Consider the following 25,659-nt stretch of genomic DNA (forward strand, 5'->3'; position numbering starts at 1 on the left):
TTAGAACTGGTGTCATTCAAGAGGTTGGAGAAAGAGTGGCTTTCCTGAGCCACTGAGGAAAGACCTAGTGGATTGAGGGTGAAGGTGTGGTGCTAGTTTGAGAGAAGTGGAGAGGAGAGACCTTACCTTCAACTTTGACCTGATTTTGTTGCCCTCCTCCACCTTTGACTAGAAGAGGATCTTAAGAGCTTTAAAGGGGCCAAAGGATTTTGAACTTCAAATCTTCCCATTGGTATTTTAGTCATGTCCCCAAATCAGATGACAAAAATGTCTATATTAGGAGTCAAAGACAGATTGGTCATAGATTCCTGGCTCTATAAGAAACCCAGTAAAGAAACTACACCAAGCCTGAGAGCACTTTTTGAACACTCCACAAATGGGATAAAGGAATGTTCAATATCAGGAGATATGAGTTAACCTCTTCTCCACATGTCCTTTAAGCTTGAGCCCACTTACCCATGGATTCTGTGCGTACTTCTAGTGGAGTAAGTCATAGACATTTGGGTGTATGTTTTTGTGCAAACAGTTCTTACTGTGCCACCTTGTAAATTCCCCTTTTTTGTTGTTTGTTTTCATTGCTGGGTTTTTTTTGGGGGGGTTGTAAGGCAGTGAGGGTTAAGTGACTTGCCCAGGGTCACACAGCTAGTGTCAAGTGACTGAGGCTGGATTTGAACTCAGGTCCTCCTGAATCCAGGGCTGGTGCTCTATCCATTGTGCCACCTAGCTGTCATAAATACCCTTTTCTAAAAGCTATTTAACACTGACTGATGAAACAATTCTTAGCCCATAACCTTGGGTGAGATAACAATAGGGGCTCTAGTTGATTATATTAGAGAATCACTTCCTCATGAACAACCCTAGCACCATAAAGGAGAAATGTAGCCTTCCTCTAGGAAATGAGATTTATTCATGAGAGGAGTTTATATGAATTACATTAGGCTCCCTCCTCCCAAAAAACAAACAACAAAACAACCCACGTGAAGTAGATATCCTCATTTTACAGATGAGGAGGAGGCTCTGGAGCTGTTAAATGAATTGCTTATGATCACCCAAGTATTACGTGCCTGAGGTGGAGTGCTAACCTAGGTATCCTTATGTAACACTATATTCCCAATGTCATGGTGTCTTTCCCTGCTTTTCTTAAATGATCACTTGAGTCCTTTGCATTTCTAAGGGCCACCTCTTTACTTTATAGATGAGCAAACTGTAAAACAGAGGTAAGGTTATTTGACCAAGAACATTCAGTTAGTAGTTGTCCAGTTTATTAGTTAACCATCACAATAGTTTGTGTTCATTTAAATTTTGTACAGTGCTTAGTCTAGGGTGCCAGGTGCTCTCTTAGCCTAGGGCTCCAGGACTTCTTCTCAATTACTTATTAGCAATGTGATCAGCAAATAAATAAATGCACACACACACACACACACACACACACACCCATTGAAATAAACAATGATATGATGCTCAGATTAATTGTCAAGACCTTCAAGGTGGTGAAATATACGTATATGTGTGTTTATCATATATACACATATGTAATATATATGTATTTGCTGGTCATATTTTATAGTCACATATATATACACACATACATACACATATATTTGTATACATGTGTGTATATGGGTGTGTATACACACACACACACACACACACATATATATATATATATATATATATATATATATATATATATATATATATATATATATATATATATATATATATATATATATATATATATATTCCCAGATCTTTTTAGGCAAGAAATTTACTGTACCAAAATTCTACTGTCTTCTTTCTAGATCATGCATGCCTTACTTCCAGGATTATTGAAAAGAAATCTTTAGACACAAACCTGATTTTGAGATGAGAAGAATTATGAGGTACTACCTTTGTAAGGTGGCCCCAGTATATTCAGGATGGGAGGGGCATTTCTGAAGCTACAAGAATAGCATGTATTAAATATCTCCTGTACGCCAGGCATTGTGCTCAGCATTGAGGAGACAAAAGCAAAAATAAAGCAGTTCCTGTCCTCAGTTCTGATGGCCAGTAACTATACCCTAAGGGAAATACTTCTCCTCCAAAGAAAAGGAATAATTGCTGTCTCAGGTACAAGATTAGATTCGACTACTTCGAGTGGTACCCTTTACAATCCTGGACAAACATGAGTTCTGGAAGTAATGTTCTTTTCCCTCACTCCTACAAGATATAATGTTAGTTGTTTTTGAAGTGTAAGAATATAGAGTTTTGCCTGGACATGCTTCTTCATTCCTAGAACAAAATACATATTGGCTGGGCTTAAAAGGAATTTTTAAAAATCCTTTTATGTATCTAGTTGATTTTTTTTTAGTTACACTGAAGGGACCTATAGCTTTCACAGTGCAGAGATCTGAATCTTGGATATATGGTCATTTCCACAGTCCTCTCCTACTACCTATAAGGTTTGGATTTCATGAGAGCAAAATAGTATTTGGTCATATTCATTACGTCTGAAATATAAAAGGCCTTATGTGACTGAAATTTGGAGTGCGTTTAGGTGATCCTTTTTATCTTTAAGACTGATAGACCTGGCTGGTCTTTATAACCTTTTCTAGCCTCATCTTCCCAAACAGTAACATATTGACTTTCATAGCACATACAATGCTAACAGTATCTAAGCTGTAATGGACATCACAGACTCTTAACCCTCTTGAACTGTCTCATTTCATCTTTCTTACCTCTCAAATATTACTCAGCCTTTTCTTCAGAATGTGTTTATTCTATTTCAGAACATTTTACCTCTGATATAAGAAAATCTCTAAGTACTTTGGAGGTCTATCTGGCAGTTTTAAAATTAGCTTTATATATTCCTTTTTTTCATTGTGTAATGATGTTTTTAAAATTTCCCCAGAGTGTCTTATCATGAAAGGATTCTTTTTTTAAAAATGGAATTACTGTATCATTCATTTTTATGCCTAAGAGAAAACTAATTTTCCATACTAATGTTATATAAGGTTTTTATTTTTTCCTGCATTTTCTCTCCTGCTCACCATGACATTGGATTATTGCTATTGATCGGCTGTTTTTAAAGATAGTACAAGAATTTAATCTATGTAATGGGAACACAATGTTATATGTAACCATTGTATTTCTTAAATCAATAACGCTATTATCTTTACAGTTGATTGCCTAATTATACATCAGGTTCATTGGGGGATAGTTTCACATTCTGGACAACTAAATAAGATCCAGGTTCAATAAGCTATTTTTTCCTCCTGCCTTTTATTGTTGTTGATGTAACTTTCAGAAATGGTATAACAATTCAATGTACATCTCTATATGATATGCTTATACATTGGGTTTTGTCTATCTTACACTATTCAAGAAGAAAAGATATCTACCATAATTGTCAGCGATAATCTTATGAATGTTTTTGATGTGCTGGTGGTGATATTTTCATTAATTAGCAATTAAACTTCTAGGGATTTTTCATCCCAATTTTATTTTCTAACAGGACATTTTCATCAGCTAGCTGTATGACACTGACAAAATGTTGAGTGCATCCTCTCTGTGTTGTTTATTCATCTGTCACATGAACATACTAATACCTACCCTGTTCATTGCAAAAAGTTATGAACACAAAAATTATACAGAGAAACAGAGACAGAAAATTAATGTATGCTAAGTGATAATGATGCTGAATATTTGTAGCACATTATAACCATATCAAAGCATTGTCAGTTCCCATAAGAGAGGGAATTACTTATTTCCATATATTTCTATGCCATTTATAAAATTTAATCTAACAACATATGGACCACTACAGATTTATTTGTGTGTATATACACATACAGTGAAAATATTTGAAAAGGATATAATGCTATGTATGTAATATATTGTTACTATTGTTGTTGCTATTGTTATTGTTATTGTTATTGTTATTGATTACCTAATTCATTCTCAGCATCTAAGCAACATTGCATTTGAATACCCAAGAGGAAAACATTCTTGAGAAACAGCCAGCACAGGTCAGAAGACTAAGGTTCAAAGCTTATGGTATTATTAACAATGTGACCAGAAGTATATTGTTAACCAGTAAGCATGTACTAAAGTGCCCCTATGTAACCAGGAACTGTTGCCCTCTAAGAAGTTACATTCCTGGAAAAAAAATATGTATACAAAGGCATAAAGAAAATAAAAAATAAATATGCATTGCTATATGTATATATGTGTGTATGTATGTATTACAATTGATTGAATATTCTAGTATAAAGCCAAATCTAAAGCACCAGTTATATTTGTTAAAGGTTGTTTGATTACCACGGGCGTGTGCCCCCACCTCCCCGAGCAGTGATACCCCTGAAGCGTCCCCGTGTGGCTGTGACAGCAACTCGTCGAGGCAAAGGTGTTTTTTCCATGAAAGGGGGATCAAAATCTACATCAAGTGGAACTTCTTCTTCAGGATCAAAATGTGAGTCATTTTCTTCATTGTAATGCCCTTTGAGAGAGTGCATGAATGTGGTGCACTGGAAAAAATATGTCTATAGAATCAGAGCCCCAAAGGGCATCATTTTTACTTGGTAAAATAGTAAATCATAGCATTCAAAATGGGGCGTAAAATAGGTTTCAAGTTAAAAGATTAGAAAGTATTCATCATACTACGGCCATTTGTGCATCAAAACCATTAGTATGAACAAGTTACATGGCAATTTTCCTTAAAGGGTGACTATTACCTTGGAATGAATTTGTCTTACTATGCTCAACTAAATTTAATGTCTTTAAGTGTCCCTGCTACTTTCAAGACATTATGATGGGATAGAAAGACAAAAATTAAAGATTTCTTTTCCTTAAAGAGTTTGTATCATTCTAGATAAGAAGAGAGCATTAACATCTGGTGGGGATATCAGGAGAGGCAGAAGTGAACACAGGAGCTTAGCCTTGAAGGAAGTAAAGAATCCTAAAAGGCAGCAGTGCAGAAGGAGTGGGGATGGGAAATGGCCTGTACAAAGATAAAGAAATAGTAGGTAGAATGCTAACTGTAGGGACAGGAAATAGACCAGTTTGACTGTAATGTAAAGTATGTTGGTGGAGAGGTTGTAAGAGATATATAAGAGGTTGGAAAAGAGATAATTTAGAGGGTGGGGCAGGGGAAGAGGGGACAACATTAAATGCCAGGTTAAGGACTTTCTGTTTTATACTAGAAGCAATAGGGAACAATTAAGGCTGTTTAATAGGCATGTGATATGATCAGACATGCGTTAGTAAGATTATTTTGTAAAATAATGATAATAATTAAAAATAAATAAAAGGAAGTAGAGAAAGTGATGTAGAAGGGAGAGAATAGGAGCAGGGAGATCAATTAGGTAACTATTTGTGATACTGCTGGTAAGAGGTGACAAGGGACTGAGCTATCGCAGCCATGGGAGTGGAAAGAAGTTGATATATGCAAGAAATCTTATGGAAGTAGGATTGTCAATACTTTATGAGTAGCTCAGTATGGAAATAGCAAAGAAGAATCTGACTAAAAGGATGATGGAAACCTAGAGGAGGAGGGGAAATGGTGAGTTAAGTATTGAACATATTGATTTTGTGATACCCACTAGATATCCACAGATATGACAAAAAAGTAATATATCAAACTAATATAAATTTCTGGAAAATTATTGTAGGATCACATATATACTTTGCCATATTTAGGCTCTTAATCATAGGAGTAAACATCTAGAAGTGAAAGGACCATAGATGCCATGTAGTCCAACCCTCTTATTTTACAAATGAGGAAACTGAGGGCCAGAGAACTAAAATGACTTTCCCATAATTACAAAGGTTGTGTCATACAGAAGATCTGAAGCCAGGACATCAGACTCCAAAAGCAGTGCTCTTTTCCAGTTTACCACACTGACTTATTTAAAGAGTAATTTTTGAAAAAATAAAAATTGTACCTTTTTATTCTAGAACTAACAATGAGCTTTTGAACTGATACTTATAGGACTCTACAACTCCACCATTATCATCAGATTTTCATTTCTGAGGACAAGGTAGATGAACCATCTCTTCACTGTTAAGTTTTCAGAAACAAAGTAAAGGGATATCGTTTTCTTTTGTTTTTCTGCCTCATGGTTTGTGAGGTTATTTTTTTAAGTTAACTCATCTTTCTGCTATGACTTAACACTGGCACAGCACTTTACTCACAATGCTTGGAACATAGGATTTGGAGCTGAAAAGGACCTTAGAGATTGCCTAGTAATTGACTCATAGAATCTCAAAGTTAAAGGTCATCTGATTCAATCTGTACTTCTAAAACATCCCTGAAAGGTTGTCATCAAGCCTCCACTTGATGGCATCTATACGTAGTTATATATAGTTAATCTGATATATATGTATATATGCATGTATGTGTATATATACACATATGTAGGTATATGTGCATATATAGCAAATATATATTTAATATCTCTTATAAAATATATAATCATAATCTAGTAAAATATGTAGTTAATCTTATCTCTTCAATTTCCCATACCTTGTATGTATTTTTAAAATTTATTTCTATAAAATAGATAGATGTGTGAGCTACATATAGAGACATAGCTCACAGTTGGCATGGCTAGACATTATCTGAGGTTTGGTCCACTGTTGCAGAGAGTAGAAAGAGAGCTATGCTGGAACCCAACTGAGATGAGGGGTAGTCAAGATCTAGGACTATCAACATGAGGCAGTCTCTCCTCCAGTCTCTAAAAAAATTATCAGGCTTGAATTAAATCTATCTCCCATTCCTCAGATACCTCTAATCTAGGACTCTGAAAGGTTCAGAAAGAAAGCCACTTTCCTGATTTCTCTTCTCATGGAACCCACTCAACACATATGCCCTTAGAAGAGTGGATGTTCCTTTTTTTGTGTGTGGGTCAATGAGGGTTAAGTGACTTGCCCAGGGTCACACAGCTAGTAAGCATCAAGTGTCTGAAGCCAGATTTGAACTCAGGTACTCCTGAATCCAGGGCCAGTGCTTAATCCACTGCGCCACCTAGCTGCCCCTAAAAGCCTACTGCTTCACTCTTTTTTTTTTTTTTGGAAGGGCTATGGGGGTTAAGTGACTTGCCCAGGGTCACACAGCTAGTAAGTGTCAAGTGTCTGAGGCTGGATTTGAACTCAGATACTCCTGAATCCAGGGCCGGTGGGTGCTTTATCCACTGCGCCACCTGGCTGCCCCTTCTGCTTCTTTTTGAAAAGTATCCTGTTCATCATAACCTAAATAAAGTACCTTAAACTTGACAAAGAATTTTCTTCATATTAGCCCAGCAAAGTCATCATAACTATTTCCCTCCATCCTATTCCCTTCCCATGATATTTACTCTATTTTCTATCTTCTTTTAAACTATTCCTCCTCAAAAGTATTTTACTTCTGACTGTCCCCTCCCCTACTCTGCACTCCCTTTTTTTTTCACCTTTCCTTCCTTATCCTCTTCCCCTCATACTTTCCTATAAGGTTAAATAGATTACTCCTCCCAACTGGGTGTGAATGTTATTCCCTCCATGAGTCAACTCTGATGAATTTAAGGTCTTTGAGCTAATTCTATGTTCCAAATTTTCTTCCTCCCTCTCTCCTCAACCCTCCCTATGAAATCAAGCAATTCAATATTTCATACTTGTGCCGTTATGCAGAACATCTTCACCTTCCTTGGAAGTATTTTGCTTTTTACTACTCTCTCCCAGAATCTGCCCTTCCCTCCTTCCCCTCTTCTCCACCCCCCCTTATCTCCCTCCCCTCCCTCGGGACAAAATATATTACTATACCCACTTGAGTATGTATGTTAGTCCTTCTTTGAGTCAATTCTGATGATATTAAGGTTCACTCACTCCCCAATTCCTTCCCCCTCTTCCCCTCCCCTCCATAAGCTTTTTTCTTGTTTCCTTCATGTGAACAACCTCTCCCCAGACCATCTCTCCCCTTCCCCCTCCCCCAGTCTATTCCTCCTACACCTCAACCCTATTTTAAGGATGTCATTATGGGTTAGTTAGGTGGCACAGTGGACAATGCACCAGCCCTGGACCCAGGAGGCCCCAAGCCCAAATCCGACCCCATACATAAGACACCCCACAAAGAACAAAACATAACATCCCTTCGTATTCAGTTCAGACCTGTGTCCTCTGTATTATCTTCCCATATAGGAATGTTAACAGTTTGATCTTTTAATATCCCTCATGAAGTCTTTTTCCTGTTTATCTTTTTAGGCTTCTCCAGGGTCTTGTATTTGAAAGTCAAATTTTCTATTCAGTTCAGGTCTTTTCATAACAAATGCCTGAAAGTCTTCTTTCTCCTTGAAGTTCCATGTTTGCCTCTGAAAGATGATGCTTAGTTTTGCTGGGTACGTGATTTTTGGCTGTAGTCCCAGTTCCTTTGCCCTCTGGAATATCATATTCCATGCCCTCCGGTCCTTTAATGTAGAAGCTGCTAGATCTTGCTTTATCCTTATTGGAGCTCCACAGTATTTAAATTCCTTTTTTCTAGCTGCTTGCAATATTTTCTCCTTAAAGATGAACATAGCCCATAACTTTTACCAGCCATCTTAGCCCCTTCCCACCTAACACTGCTTACACAGAAGACCATCATGAATATTGAGTAAACACAATTATCCAAGGAAAGCAGCAAACAGAAATGGGAGTTTTACAGATGAGAATATACCAAAGGATACATAGGAGTAAATTAGCTCTTCAACTGGGAGCCAGATAAGATCTGAGTTCAAACCAAGAGAGGGAATGATCTCACCAAAGGGATTCTCATGTCTGCATCTCTCCAGGCTCCCATTAGCTGTTCAAAAGTTTTTGCCTTACCTACCATAACCTTATCAAGGTCCTCTTTCTAAATGTATCCAACATTCTCTGGGCAAATGAATTTTAGATGTGTCCATATGGCTTCCCTAAACAAAATGAAAAATCCTTGAGGACAGAGATGCTTTTGTTTGTCTTTTTATCCCTAACTTAATAAGGTGAAGTGAAAAGCAAAATAGTTATTGATTAATATAAATAGGGAAATAACTAAGTCCTGAGGCAACCTATTTCCCTTTGGGAAGCTCTAATTATTAGAAAGTTATCTAAATGTCAAACTCCCATTTACTTTTCTGCAGTTTTCAATCATTGCTTTTAGTTCTGCACTCTGACACCAACCAGAAGAAATCTAATTCTACTTCCATGTGACAGCCCTTTAAATACTTAAAGGCAAGCAGCATGTCTTCTCTAGACGAAACATCCCTAGTTCCTTCAAGTATTCCTCATATATTTCTTCAGGCCTCTAATTATCTTGAGAGAACTTTTCTAGATTGGCTTATTGTCTTTCTTGAAATGTGGGAAACCACACGGAACACAGTAATCCAGACATTATCTGAACTGTCAGTAAAGATTTAAGGCTTTACTAGGTGCCAGCTGCTGTGTTGAGGATACAAAGAAAATCCCAAGTTGTCTCTTTTCTCAAGAAGTTTGTATTATTATGGGGAAAATAACTTCTAAATAAATAGGTACATATAAGATACCTATGGAGTGCATGGGAGATAACCTTAGTAGAGAAGGCTTTAGAAGCCTGGGAGACCAGGAAAGGCTTCCTACAAAATATAGGGTTTGAGCAAAATCTTGAAGCAAGTCAGGAGTTCTAAAAGGAAGAGATGAGTAGGGAGAACATTCCAAACAAAAGAGACAACCAGAACAAAGGCATAGATCCATATTCCTTCTACTCACATTGCCTCAACCTGAGAGTTTCTCAGCTCAAAAGTAGTAGTAGTAGTAGTAGTAACAGTAGCTGCAGCAGCAGCAGTGGTAGTAATAGTAACAGTAGCAGCAGCAGCAGCAGTAGCAGCTAATATTTATATATCATTTACTATGTGGCAGGTACTACACTAAAGATTTACAAGTATTATCTCATTTAATCCTCTCATCAACCCTGGGAGGTAGGTGCTATTATTACCCCCATTTTAGAGATGAGGAAACTGAGACAGAATTTAAGTGACTTGCCCAGGGTCACACAGCTAAGTAGATGTCTGAGGTCATTTTTGAACTCAGGTCCTCCTGATTCCAGACCCAATGCCATCTCTACTGTACCACTTGGTTATATAGTATTTCAAGCTAACAAAAAAGACCCTAAAGATCATCTAGGCCAGCCCCCTCCTCTCACATTATCAGGATCATAGATCATTGAGCTGGAAGAGGCCATGTAGTGCAACCTCTTCATTTTCTGGATAAGGACACTGGAACCTAAGGAGCTTAAGTAATTTACCCAAGGCCACAGAATTATTAAGTAAGAGGTGAAATTTGAACCTGGATCCTCTAACTCCAAATTTATTGATCTTTTCACTGTATTATGCTGCCTTCAAGAAGCTGAAGCCCAGATGGCTTAAGTGCCCAAGGTTACACAGGAAGAAAATCCAACCTATTCATTTTACGGATAAGGAAAATGAGGCTCAGAGAAAGGTAAGGTGAAATAATTTGTCCGTAGCCATAGAGCTTGTGAATGGCAGAAAGTGGATCACATCTCCTGACTCCAAAGTCAGTGTGCTACCCACAGAAATGTACTGCATCTCTAGAAATAGCTATACCTTAACTGTCATAAGAAATACTAAGATGGGTTTGAACTTGAAGTGACATCCACTTCACCATGCACTTATTAAGAACTGACTTTATGTCAGGCTATTTGCACATGTGGTTGAGTGGCAGTTTTATAGAGAAATGAATAATTAACTGGGCTGGAAATTATGAAGACTTGAGTTCAAGTCCTGCCCTACATACTTGCTTACCATTATGACGCTGGGCAAGTAACAATATCCCTCAGTCTCAATTTTCTCACTTACAAACTGACACCTGGTTGCCATGGATGTTATAAATATAAAATGTGATAACATATGGAAAGTGATTTCCAAAGCTTAAAGTGTTATCTAAATGCTAGCTATTGGGTTTTTAAAAATTATTATTATCATTATTATTAAATTTAGGGAACAGTAATGACTTAAGCATCCTAATGTTCTGGCATTGTGAGAATGTATCTAGCTACATTGTGAGCTTGATTATAGCCCTTTGTATTAATGTTTCTCTTTTGGGATTTTTTTCTTCCAAAAGTTCCATTGACTACTATTTAGATGAAGACTTATATTTCATAAACCCACATTTCTCTTGCTTTTGAATATAATGTGAAATTATAAGTTGATATATAATATCAAATATATTTCAGAGTAGCTTTCTTGATAGCATCTTATTTTATCTTAATGAAAAATTTCAGTAGGATAATAAATGGAGACCTCAAGAAAACACCTAATTAAATTTTAAACTCCAAAAATAAGCAACAAATAGAACACTGAGAAAGGAAAGTCCTTTCTAGAAGTAGTCTTCATTCACATTTCCTTGCCCAACATTGCATTAATTGCTATCAAGAAAAAAGATGAGAGAAAGATAGAGACAGAAAGAGAGAGAGAGAGAGAGAGAGAGAGAGAGAGAGAGAGAGAGAGAGAGAGAGAGAGAATGAAGGAAGGAATGAAGGAACTCTCAAGGAGTTTAGTTCCACTATGAATGGCAAAAGAAGAGTATAAGACTGATATTTTAGGGAGAAATTTAGAGAAAGAATTGTTTTGGGGAAGAGAGATTAGCCTTAATTGATATAGATTCTGAAGGTAGACACAAAATCAGAATTAGCTGCCTCAGGAGTAAAAGAATTATTTATCACTAGAGGTCTTCAAACAAGGTCTAAATGAACACTTATCTTTCTTAGATGTAACAGGAGAAATCTATCTAGGTAGGATTTAAAATAGATATTCTTTGAAGCTTCCTCCAGTGCTAAGGTTGTATTCTAAGCCTTCAATCTTATATCACTTAACACAGTGTTCTGCACGTATGAAATGGTGACTGCTAGTGAATTATATGTGATTCCAAGATTAGGAGTGAGGAAAAGTGAGAGAGTTGAGGAAAAGAAAAGGTAAAAGATACAAGGGAGATTGTTCTAGGACCATTTACTACTGTAAAATGGCTAAAAGCTTATAGTATATATTTTAATTCTCTATTGTATTAGTATTTGACTTTAATAAAATATTTAATGTAAAAGGAGATCTATTCCTTGCTTACATCATTTATTTCTATATATTTAACTCATAATTCATGGTAATAAAAGTGGAAAGAATTATGTTAGTAAAATAGAAAGCTACAGATTTTTTAAAAACAATTTGCAGTGTCAGTATTAACAAGAGCAAGATAATTGAACCTTCATTTGCATAGGAGTATGTCAAACTATTCTGTGCATATTGAGAGTTGTATTTGAAAGGACTTTTACATAATTAGCCTAGTGCCTGGGTTTAATAATTACCTCAGAGTTCATACTATGAAGTCTAAACTATAAAGCGTTAAATGATTAGTTCAACCAGAAATAGATTTTCAGGTATCCATTTTACTTATTCATTAATGACTTTGCCAGTATTTAATTGTTTGGCAAGTACAGGAGAGGAAATTAATGTTGTGGCTTGCATAATTCATCATTTTCAGCATACAGAAGTTTTTTTAACATGATTAAATTCCTCTAAGGAGAAAAACCACATAAAGAGAAAATAAATTAACACGATAACTTGCCAACACTGAATACTGATAAGACTTTTTCGATGGATCAGCATAAGGTATTCTTGCCTCTCTTCATATCACTATAAACTAGAGTAATAATCATCTCAGTCTTTATTGAATTCAATTAAACTGTAAAGTCATAAGATGAGTTTTGCAGAAATGATGATTACATTCAAGCATTTTAGAAAGAACAATAAATGTGTTATACATATAGTCTATAGTTTCTTAATGGTGAAGAACATCACACTGGCAAGAGTTCCCTTTCATATAATTAACATCTAATAAAAGAAATATCAATAGTTTTCAGTTCACAGGGCTGTCAGAGGCAAACTAGTCCAATATTTACCTGAAGATGAATCTGCTCTTCAGAGCAAAAAGTTCCCACTACCACTGAACAAGCCCATTCCACTTTTGAAGAGCTTCATTGTTGGCAAGTTTTGCTTTCTAAGGAAGCTCAGTTTGCTTCTTTATGCCTGCCTACATAGTTCTTTCTGTTGCTCTGAAGCATCCAGGTGGCACAGAGGATAGACTGCTGGACTTCTAGCTAGGAAGACCTGAGTTAAATTTTTCCTTTAGACACTTGCCAACTACATGACCCTGGGCAAGTCACTTATCCTCTCAGACTCCTCTTTAAGATGGGAACAATAATATCATCTCCCTTATAAGGTTGTTGCGAGAATCCAATGAGAAAACCTATAAAGTGTTTTAAAACCTTAAGGTGCTATATAATTGCTAGTTATTTTTATCCATATAGTTCCTATCTAGTTCTGTTCCTTCATGGAGCTGTCAATCTGTAATTAATTGAAAAGGTGACAACCTGAAAGAGCTCAGTAAATAGAGCACTAGGTCTGGAGTCAGGAAGACTCATCTTCCTGAGCTCAAATCTAACCTCAAAAACTTACTAGCTGTGTGACCCTGGGTAAGTCACTTGACCCTGTTTGTCTTAGTTTCCTCATCTATAAAATGAGCTGGAGAAGGAAATAGCAAACCCCTCTTGTATCTCTGCCAAGAAAACCCTAATTGGGGTTGCAATGAGTTCAGCAAAGTGAAAAAATGACTGAACAACAACAACAAAAACAATCTGAAAGAAAACAAAAAAAAATAAAAACCAATGATGCTAGACAGAAAATTAAAGATGATTCAATTCAACAGGTACTCTTAGGATAATATTAAATTAGATAATATCTGTAAAGTTCTTTGCAAACATTTAAACACTATATAAATACTAGCTATTATTATTATATTATTATGTAGTCCTTAACATTAAATTTCACTATTAAAGGAGAACTGCAAATACCAAAATAAAAAAGTGCTTCAAATAATTTTTCAGACATTAAGCAAGTTATTTCATTATGAAACTAGATGTCCTTATGTATACAAGTAGTGAGTTGGATTAGCTGATCTCTAAAGTTCCTTTCAGCTCTAAATCCTGTGGTCTTATGATTTTGTATTAATTTATGCCAGATATATCAATAGAAATAAAGAAGCCTAAAGGCAAAGAGATGCAATAAAGTCTTTATGTGATTAATGCTTGTGAATAGGCAATATGCTCTCATGTAACAAAGAGAATGGTTAACATATTTCTAATCTAGAATGTTCCTACTGTCAAAATGAGTACTTTGTGGATGGACCATACTTTGGATCTTTCAAAATTAAAAATAGCAAAAGAAGTGTCCAGAGCATAAAGTATTTAATTCCAAATTTCATTAACATGCAGCTGCCTTTCCTGTATGCTTGTATTTGGTAATATCAAAGTGTGTTTTCTCATCTAAATTCATGACTATAAAAGTACAGTCTGAATCCTGCTGATTATCCCTGTTACCTGTCCCCTCCTCTCTATTCTCACTGCTGCTTTGTTAGTTTAGATCCTCTGGGTGTTTGGCTCCATGGGGTATTATAGTAACCTCTTAATTGGTTTCCCCACCTACAGTCTCTCTCATTAATCTATCCTGCATATCACCACCAGATTTATGTTCCTAAGACAATTACACAGTGTCAATACACTGCTGATAAACGTGTTTGTTATTGTTCAGAACTGTAATTTCATCAATGTTGGGATGTCCTTCCTAGTAAAGAAACCACTACATATGCAGATACACAACAAATTTGCCACTTATACTCTTAGAAAATTCCTTACACCATCATGCAGTTATATGACTTTATTAAGCTTGCAAAACCACAGAGTCAGGAATTGAACAAGATCAACACCCCTTCCATCCCTCCACATTGCTTCTTTGCTGATCAATTTTTTAACAATCCCTCTTTGTCTGTACTAATCCAGACTCCTCAAAAAATCTGGCATTTCAGATCATCTATAATCACACTACATCTTACCTTTCAGCCTACCCTTTGCCCTTCCCCACCCTGTACTACATCCAGAAGGATCTCTGAGCTGATCCTTAAGCATGGCCTATGGTGATTCCTAACATTATAAAAATCCCAGTCTTAGACTTGGAAGAGAACTCCGAGGCTACCTAACCCTCTACAGAATCCCTGATACCTGATCATCCAACCTCAATAAGCTTTAATTCAATCCAGTATACATTCTTCCAACACTGGATCTTGGGCAAGCCTGGGCACAGAGTTTACTTGAAGTCCTGGGCAGTTCTTCTTGCTATGGTCCCCCTCCCCCATCTTCGCAGAAGACCCTATATGCAAGTTCAACTACTGATTTATTCTGGCTATGTTATCCTGGAGAAGTCACTTAACTTCTCTCACAACTCTCTAAGACTATAAAAGGCAAAGGAGTTGCCAATCTGTAGGGATAATTTCCTTACTCCCTAGAATAACAACAACAACAATAGCTAGTGATTATATGATGCTTAATTACATTTTTATTATGTAGTAAATGTATTATATTATTAATTCTATAACTTCTTATTTATCCTCATTTTTACACCCTTGCTTCAGTCTTATATGTATAGTACCACCAGACCCTTGATCCCCTGCTTGACCACTGACTGACTAGTGTAACTAGGTACAGATCAATGCAAATAATGAATCCAATAAGTGGTGGCATGTATTTGAATTTGCAATATTTTACATTCTAATTATGTCAAATATTGTAATTGGTTCCAGCCCAATGGATATATGCAGTGCAAATTGAAATAATGCCACTATTTCATGTGATTCATTATTCATACTAATTGGAACCTAACTATACCTTCTCCTTCAAAATTGTCATGTATCTTACTATAAAGAGACATAATTGACTCCCCAGAATAGACTATAGGCTCCTTAAGTACAAAGACTATTTCATTTTGTTTTTTTAACACCCAGCATAGTGCCTGGCACATCATAGATACTTCGTTGATGATGATGAGTATTATAATGATAAATGTCATTTATATAGTGCTTATACCAAAATAAGTGGTGGGCATTGCACTAAAATGCTTTACAATTATTACCTCACTTGATCCTCATAACAAATTTATCAATCAATAGTGCCAGGCACTGTGCTAAGCATGGGGGGGGGGTAGATAAAAGGACAAAAGATTGACCATCCCCTAGAGGAGCTTACAATCTAATGAGAGAGACAACATGCAAACATATATATGCACAGCAGGCTACATATAGGATTATATAGGAAATAATTAACAGAAGGAAGCCACTGTAATTAAGAGCAATTTGGAAAGACTTTCCATAGAAGGTGAAATTTTAGATGGGACTTAGAGGAAGCCAGAGAAGTCAATAGTTGGAGATGAGGAAAAAGAGCATTCTTTTTTTTTGTTTGGTTGGTTTTGTTTTGTTTTTAGTGAGGCAATTGGGGTTAAGTGACTTGCCCAGGGTCACACAGCTAGTAAGTGTTAAGTGTCTGAGGCCGGATTTTGAACTCAGGTACTCCTGAGTCCAGGGCCCGATGCCTCTATCCCATGCGCCACCTAGCTGCCCTGAAAAAGAGCATTCTTGATATAGGGTACAGCCAGGGAAAATGCCCAGAGCTGAGGGATGGTGTGTCTTGTTATAGAACATCCAGGAGGCCATTGTCGATGAATTGAATAATATATGGCAGGTGTAAGAAAAGCAGCAGGGCTATGGTATCCCCATTTTTCAGATGAGGAAACTGAGGGCAAACAGGTTAAGTAAGTTGACCACAGTCACATTCCTTGTCGTCATTGTCATCATCATCATCATGAAAACGATAATATTTATATAGTGTTTACTATGTGCCAGGCACTGTGCAAAGCACTTTACAATTATTAACTCATTTGATTCTCACAACAACTCTAGGAGTTGGATGCTATTATTTATCTCCATTTTACAGACAAGGAAGTTGATACAAATGGAAGTTAAGTGACTTGTCCAGAATCATATGAGTAGTGTCTAAGGCAATATTTGAACTCTGATTATCCTGACTCCAGGCCTGAAGCTCTCTTTGCTGTGCCAACGTAGCTCTCCTTGTTCTTTAATCATTTGAGTTTAAACTGTGGAATCATCCACAGTCACTTTCCCTTTTATTCTTCCTTATCAATATCATTTATAGTTTTGTGTTCAAAATTTCATTCTTAAGAAAGTTTTTGCTCCCCTTAAATCAATTACCCTTTTTAAATTCTGTGGCCATGGAAAACTACCAGCTTTGTCTCTGAACACTTAAAAAACTACTTTCCCTAAAGTCTAGAGAATAGTGCCATTCTGATTCCTATTACCTCCCTTATCTGCATAAGGAATTTATAAATGACTCCAGAATTAAAATGATTCTACTGCACCTTTATTCTTTGACACCCATGGATCCTGTGCTTTTTCACTTTGATAACCAGGTCCTACTTATTGATTAGAATTAAGCCCACAATAGTTATCCAGTTTACCAGGCAACAGACCTGGGATATACATTTACTATATGCTACAAGAATAACAGCATTACTCATCATTTGACATTTTACTGCAATTCCTAGGCTATGTTACCACCAGCAATTTTGAAAATATTATTCTAAACTCAAATCAATCCATTTTGGAAGAAATTTTACCATTATTTGGAATAGGTTATGTGAAACGGGGGAATGGGAGGGATGGGACTGGTGAAGAATATATTAGAATTATCTGCATAGTTGTCCCAAATCCCTGATAATTTTATGGAGGGAGATTTGGCAGCAATGTGTGAGAGTGAAATGCAGATAAATCCTTACACAACATAAACTAAAGAAGCAAACAACTTTTGATAAAGACAGACATATTCAATATAGTCTTGTACGCCCAATTTCCCTTTCAGATTACATCTCTCTTCTCAGCATAAGGAAGAAACATCATTTTTCTGACTGACAACTCAATGTAATCTGCTTATATTGTCAAAAACTTATCAGAAAAACCAAACAACTTCTTCAGAGAGAAGAACCAAGAAATTGTATTTACTTTGTCTCTTTCTCACTTAAAAATTTTAAAAAAATAGTTTAGGGGAAATAGTCGAGATAATATGGATAATCTTAATTTATTCTTTTTTCCTTCAGCTCCTAAACAAAGATTCACATCAAAAAAAGAGCCAAAATGAATGATCTCAGGGATTTTGTTAATTTTCCTCAATGCCATTTTGCTTTATTTCAAGTGGAAAAACTTGAACCCAGAACTACTCTACCAGTTAGAGGACTTATTCAGCATGACTTATAAAGTAGCATTTGTGAAAATGGAACTCATAACTTCTGCCCTTGAACATCTCTATGATTTGTATCATACCAAGTTATATTCCATATTAGCAGCCACTATTTTTACTCACAAAGCATTAACTTTTGTAACTCCCTAAATGTACTGATCATATAAAAGGCATTATAGCCTGTTTGTTGCTACCTTATCCCCTATAAGAATAGTATGATAATAATTAAAGCCAGTATTATGTGGTGCTTTAAGTTTTGTAAAACACTTGAAATGTTTCCACTTTACAACAATACCATGAGTGAGAATTCAAGTGTTATTTCTCTATTTATAGATAAGGGCTGATGAGGTGAAGTTACTTGCCATGCCCACCATGTTACTAAGTTTAAGGAAAGGATTCTATATACAGTTCTTTCTGTTCCCTATGAACTCTTTAAAGCACAGATTATAGCTTATCTAAATTTTTATATCCTCCTTACAATTTATTCTAGCTCTTTGGACACAGGCACTTTAATGATCATTTGCTGCTATTCTTTTTCAAGACAAAAGTCTATCACTTTCTTTCTTTTTATCTCAAAATGTTCTTCTGTCAATCTTATTTTCTTTAACTATACCTACATAGATTATAGCAGCTGGTTCACATTTAAACATAAAATGCTATCTATGGCAATTGCCCTGGGCACAGAATGACTGCCCTATGGCCAAAAGTTCTTTTCATGTTCTAAAATAATTCAAGAGTAATTAATGATGGAGGAATTTTGTATTGATTTCAGTAAATGGCACAGAATTTGTGCTTAAGGATTACAAACTCCTAGCATCTTGTGGGGAGGAATGTGAATAATAAAATAACTAGATGGGGGAAGACTTTATTTCAAATGTATCAGACTGCTCAAAAATAAATATATGTTCACACCTTGCTTCCCCAGACCATAATATATCTTTAGTACATCAAATCTGAGCTCCTTGATCTAAACCTGTTGTCTACCTCTTAAATCAAATGCTTGAAAATTATAGTGACTTATCTACATAAGATATAGATTTTGTAGGGTAATCCAGTCGCAAAAATAAATATCCAAGAGCTGACTACAAACCACTAATAGTTCACCTCAATCATCAATAGTTATTCAGTGTCTAGCATGTACAAAAGACTGGGCCAGCTACTCTGAGGTTCTCAAAAAATACAGAGGCTTTCTATGTTCCTAGGCAGGTTCTTGGATCCCCATCAATTAAAGACATCCATAAATATTTGTTGCTTCAGACAGTTGACTGCATTTCTCTTCAAAGCCCTCCTTTCTATAAGGCTATTTTAATTCTTTCTGATTACATCATTTGTCCTTTTTTTTTTTTTTGCAGATTTATTGAGCAACAAGGATATCAAATTGCATAGTCATCATTCTTTATTGAACATCCTTTATCTGTTTCTACCTTTCCCTTAAATTAAAAAAAAAAAGATATGATCAGGGCTTAAAGAGATTGAACTGTAGAGTTGTTGCTTGCTATTCAGTCATTTTCAGTCATGTCTGCCTCTTCATGCCCCAATTGGGGGTTTTCTTGGCAGAGATACTAGAGTGTGTTTGCCATTTACTTTTCCGGTTCATTTACAGATGAGGGAACTAAGACAAATGGGGTTAAGTGACTTCCCCAAGGTCACAAAGTTAGCATCTGAGGCCAGATTTCAACTCATGACATGAGTCTTCCCTGACTCCAAGCCTGGTACTCTTCTAAATTTGAGAATAGGTAGTAGTTAATTTCATGATGAGCTACTTACTAGCTATAAGTGTGACCCTGGGCAAGTCACTTACCCTGTTTGCCTCCACTTCCTCATTTGTAAAATGAGTTGGACACAACTGAAATGACAAAACAATAACAAATCAGCTGAATAATAGAAACCCTGAATTCTGAATCCTTAAAGACTCAAGGGATCTTGTAAATTTATTTTCCATGACACAGCCCCTACTCTCAAAGAGCGATTAGCCCTGGGACTTCATTGTGGAGACAATAGCTTTCAATAACAGGTGCATTTCCCTGATCAGACCACATTTGGAGTATCATGGAAGAGTTTAGGAGAGATAATTATAAACTGAAGAGCTCCATTATGATGAAGATCTTCAAATTCACAACCATAAAAGAATTGGATTGAGGAACTGGAATGTTTAGCTTTCTTTACATACTTGAAAGCTATCCTGTGGTGGGAGCAATAGACTTTTCTTCTTGTCTCAGGTCAAAACTAGCATAATGAGTAGAAGTTGCAAAGAGCTTGTTTAAGAATGGTTTCGACATTTAGAATGTAATGGACTGGCGCAGCTAGGTAGTGCAATGGATAGAGCACCAGCCCTGGAGTCAGGAATACCTGAGTTCAAATCCGGCCTCAGACACTTACACTTACTAGCTGTGTGACCCTTGGCAAGTCACTTAACCCCAATTGCCTCACTTAAAAGAAAAAATGTAATGGACTGTCTTTGGACAGAAAAGGTTTCCCTCTAGCTAGGGTCTTCAAGCAAAAGCTAGATGACCACTTTTCTAGTTTGTTGTAATGGAGATTCTTCTTGGGGTATTTTTGTACTAAAGTGGTCAGTGGTCCCTTTCCACTCTGAAATTCTATAATTCTATGAGCATGGATTAGTCATTCCCTCTCTGAGCTTCAGTTTCCTCCTTCAAAATGGGAATAAAAATATCAACTGCTGATTACACAGTGTGGTTGTGAGGAATGATACTTTGTAAGCTAAAGCATCATAAAGAGTTATATTATTACCATATTAGAATAGATTGGATCAGGTCCAAAAGTAACAAAACATCGTGGGTTCAAACGAGAGAAGACCAATAGCAGGCTCTTAGGTTTCAAGTTGTTTTAGGAACCTCATTGAGATTTTTAAAGTATAAACAAGCATAAGTAGGCTATTGCAAAAAATGATTTTGCAGTTTGGGAAAGGACTCCCATTAGTTTTCATTAACAATCCCATTTTGACCTGCCATTTTCTCTTGCATTGAAATTTTAAAACAGTAGGACAAAATTTCTGGCATTTTATTTGATAGCTTTAAGTAAAGCTACATGACATGCTCCTAAGGAAAAGAAATGTGAACCACTCTTTAAAGGAGAATCAATTGCAATTGTGGCAGAAAATGTTTTTTTCAGATTTATCTGCAACTCAAAATTGCTACCTTCAATCTCCCAAATAATTGACATGAAGCATAATTCCTTATTTTAAAACTGTATTCGTCCTGCCTGTTGTTTCACATTTTAAAAAGCTGCAATTCCCCATAGATTCCTGTCTTGTGCTTTTTTATTTCAGAAACAACTTGGCAACCTAAGAAAATACAAATAAATAACTGGTTTTATAATTGAAAATTTTAAAGGAAAAATGTCACCTGATCTTTTTTGTTAATAAGATTTAAGCATAAAGCATTTTTCTAAGTTTAAAATCTTTGAAAATGAGATTATAATTGAACTATGACTATAGCTCAAGCAAAAATAGAATTGTAATATATTTTGATTAAATATTAAATGTTTCCTGAGGGCTGAAGAGTGTCTCAAACTAAATGTTCCATTTGGCTCAGTAATCCTCAGGGAATGCCCAATGTGAGATCATTTATAAATGAAAAAGAAGGAAGTAGATATAGAAAATCATGATTCATTGGCAATTTAGAACTACATTGGATATGCAGGCATTATTGAAATGAAGAACTTTCTTTCCTGTATCATTCTCAACTCACTTATACAATACAGGCACATACATATATAGGAATACCTTACAATGGATATTGAAATGCATAGGTAACCCAAAATCTGGTCTACATTAGACTATAAATTCTTTGCCAGCGGGATTGTTTTATTTATTGTAATTATATTCCCAGCATCTAACACAGTGCTTAGCATATAGTAGGTGCTCAATAAATGCCTATTGATGATTTGTACATAATGATAACCTTTTTACTCAAAATTTCCATCTAACTTTTCCTATAATTATAATTCAATATATTATATTTTTCATCATACCCTGTCAAATAGATATATTATTGTTATCCTCATTATAATCATCATTTTAGAGATGAGAAATGAATTCCCATAGAGAAAAAGTGACTTGCCCATTAATATTAGTAATAAATGGTAGAGGTCATACTCAAACTGAAATTGCATGATTTGCTTATACCAAATACTAACAAGTAGCAAAAATAACTTGTTTAACTCTCATGGTTTTTATTCATTTTACCCATGCTCATATGAAGATATTAATAAGCAATAAAATTATTTTAATAACTTTATTAACAAAAAAGCCTGAAGTTGATGGGAAACCATTAGCCAGGCTTATTGTCATGTTGTTTAATCAGTTCCAAATCCATCTAATTGCAATATTGAGCCCACACTTTACCTTTTCCGCATGAATGGAATAAGAGACTTTATCAAGTGCTTTACTAAAGATGAATAAACCATATCTATAGCATTCTTCTGACCTACTGGGCTAGTAACCTTATTAACAAAGGAAATGAGACTAGTCTGACATGACTTTTTCCTGATAAAGTTTTTCTGGCTCTTTGTGATCACTATTACCTTTTCTGAATGTCCATTAACCATACCTTTAATAATATTCTAGAATTTTGCTAAGAATCAGTCAAGCTCACTGGACTCTAGTTTGCATGCTCCTTCCTCTTCCTTTTTGTTCTTCTTAACTGGGACATTTGCTATTTTCCAGTATTGTATTGCCTCTCCAGTTCTTCAGTCTTTCAGAGATTACTGAAAATGACTCAACATCTACATTTACCAGTTCTTTCAGTACCCTAGTTTTATTTTATCTATGCCTTCTGAACCAAATGAATTGAACTCATCAAAGGCAGCTAGGTCTCTTTTAAAGTCCCCTTAAATATCTGGATATCAACTAGCTGTTAGCCATTTTGTGCTGTTGAATCAAGTCCAATTATCATTCTTGGCAGAGGACTTGAAAGCAAAGTAACAATTAAGCAGCTTTGCCTTCTCTTGGGGTCAGTTATAATCATCTCATCTATATTGAGCTGTGGTCATTCTCTTACCTTTTCACTCTTCTTACAGTCTAAACCCCATCCCTTACCCCCACTCCAACATACTATATGATCCAGTAACATTGTCACCTTTCCTGTTTCTCCAACAAGATAATCTATTTCCTGTATCTCTTTAGTCAGACGCAGGCTGCCTTCGGCTTCCTTCCTGTGTTTTCTGTAAGGAAAGGACTCATTCCTTTGGGGCCAACTCTGTGAATAGATAAGGTTGGTGACTGCTTTGGTGGTCTGATTTGAGAACCTACTAATTGTAAAATACAGAACTAGTTTCCTTGGGGTGGTACAAAGTGTGGGGGGGGAGGGTTATTATTTATTTATTTTTAACATTCTTTTATTTTAAAATTTTGAGTTCCAAATTCACTCCCTCCCTTCCATACTTCCCCCAGTCACTGAGAAGATAAGCAATATAGTATCAGTTATATCTGTGAAATCTTGCAAAATAGATTTTCGTATTAGCCATATTTCAAAAAAACAAGAAAAATTCAATGAGAAAATTATACTTCAATTTGCACTCAGTTCATTAGTTCTCTTTCTGCAAGTAGATAGCATTTTTTTTCATTATGAGTCCTTTGGAATTCTCTTGGATCATTACACTGACTAGAGCAGCCAAGTTTTTCACAGCTGATCATAATTACAACAGTACTACTACTGTGCACAATGATCTCCCAGTTCTTCTTTGCATCAGTTCATATAGGTCTTGCCATGTTTCTCTGAAACCATCCCCCTCAATATTTCTTATAGCACAATAATACTGTATCACAATTGTATGTCACAACTTGTTCAGCCATTCCCCAAATCATTAGCAATCCTTTAATTTGAAGTTCTTCGCCACCACAAAAAGAGCTACTATAAAAAATTTTTGTATGTCTAGGTCCTTTTTCTCTTTTATTTATCTCTTTGTTTTACAGACCTAGTAGTAATATTGCTGGATCAAAGGGTATGCACAATTTTATAACCCTTTGGCCATAGTTTCAAACTGTTCTCCAGAATAGTTGGACCAGTTCATAGCAATTCATTAGTATACCTATTTCCCCCAGTATTTGTAATTTTTGTTAGGTGTGAAGTGATACCTCAGAGTTATTTTAATTTGCATTTCTCTAAATGATAATGATTTGAGCATTTATTCATGTGAATTTAGATAGCTTTGATTTCTTCTGAAAATGGTCTATATACTTTGACCATATATCAATTGGAAAATGGTTCTTATTTGATAAATTTGACTCAATTCTATAGCCAGTACATACTCTATACTCAGTTATATTTGAGAAAGTGAGAGCCTCATCAGATAAACTTGTTAAAATTTTTTGATAGACTTCATGTTTTTGGTACCTTTTCGCAAAAATGTAGTTTCCTGATTATCTTTTAAAATTAGGTCTATTTTTATTTTTGCTTTGTCTAGATAATGAGTGCTACCCTTGCTTTTTTTATTTCAGCTGAATAATATTAGATTCTCTTCTAGCCTTTATTTAAATTGTGTGTCTTTCTGTTTCAAATATGTCTCTTTTTAAAACAACATATTGTTGGATTATATTTTCTAATCCATCTGCTATCTGCTTTCATTTTAGGGTGAGCTCATCCCATTCACATTCACAGTTATGAGTACTATTTCTTTCTCTCTATCCCATATTCTTCTTTTTCTTCTTTTCTTTCCCTTTTTATCCTATCCTTCCTCAAAAGTATTTTTGTTATATAATATTTATTTTCCCTAATTACATATTAAAAACATTTTAATATTCATTTTTAAAAGTTTGAGTTCCAAATTCTGTCCCTTCCTGCTTCCTGCCCCCCTTTGAGAAGACAAGCAATTCATATAGGTTATATATGTGTAGTCATGCAAATGTTCCTACATTTGTACATGTTAGAAAAGAAAACATAAACAAAAATCAAGAAAAATAATATTTTTCTTTAATATTTTTGTGTCTCCTTTACCAAGCTGTTGAATCTTTTTTCATGATTTTCTTGTATCATTCTCATTTCTCTTTCCAATTTTTCATCTACCTCTCTTAGATGATTTTCAAAATCCTTTTTGACCTCTTCCACGGCTGAGACCAATTCACATTTTCTTGAGGCTTTGCATATAGGAGTTTTAACTTTGTTATCTTCTTCTGAGTGTGTGTTTTGATCTTCCTTGTCATCATAGTAACTTTCTATGGTCAGTATTTTTTCTCTTGTTTGCTCATTTTCCCAGCCTATTGCTTGACTTTTTCTCTTTGTTAAAGTAGGGCTCTGTTCCAGGGTGGAGAGCACACTGTCCATGGCTTCAGAAGGTTTGTGAAGCTCTTTTTCAGAAGATATATCTAGGGACCCCTAATTTTTAGTTCATCCAGGGTGGTATGATCTAAGGAGAATTGTGTTTACTATTCTCCTGGCTGTGCTCTGTTCTGTGAGTGACCACATACCCTCTTTTCTGACATGGAACTGTGAGGAGGGTCCCAGCTGCCAAGCTCTGGTGTGCTATGTGCTCTTCCTCAATCTGTGACTACCACCCAG

At 35.7% G+C, this 25,659-nt stretch overlaps 1 protein-coding gene across 16 annotated transcripts in view; it reads left to right on the forward strand.

The window, feature by feature from the left end:
- The window catches only part of RALYL (RALY RNA binding protein like), an 820,624-nt gene that overhangs the window by 719,498 nt on the left and 75,467 nt on the right, over positions 1-25,659 (forward strand). For all 16 annotated transcript variants that reach the window (XM_043977742.1, XM_043977749.1, XM_043977750.1 and 13 more), the window contains one exon: positions 4,287-4,450. In XM_043977742.1, coding sequence (XP_043833677.1) covers positions 4,287-4,450 — 164 coding nt within the window. The remainder of the gene's footprint in view (positions 1-4,286; positions 4,451-25,659) is intronic.

This window comes from Dromiciops gliroides, chromosome 1 (genome assembly GCF_019393635.1).
Source record: "Dromiciops gliroides isolate mDroGli1 chromosome 1, mDroGli1.pri, whole genome shotgun sequence".
Taxonomy (NCBI): domain Eukaryota; kingdom Metazoa; phylum Chordata; class Mammalia; order Microbiotheria; family Microbiotheriidae; genus Dromiciops; species Dromiciops gliroides.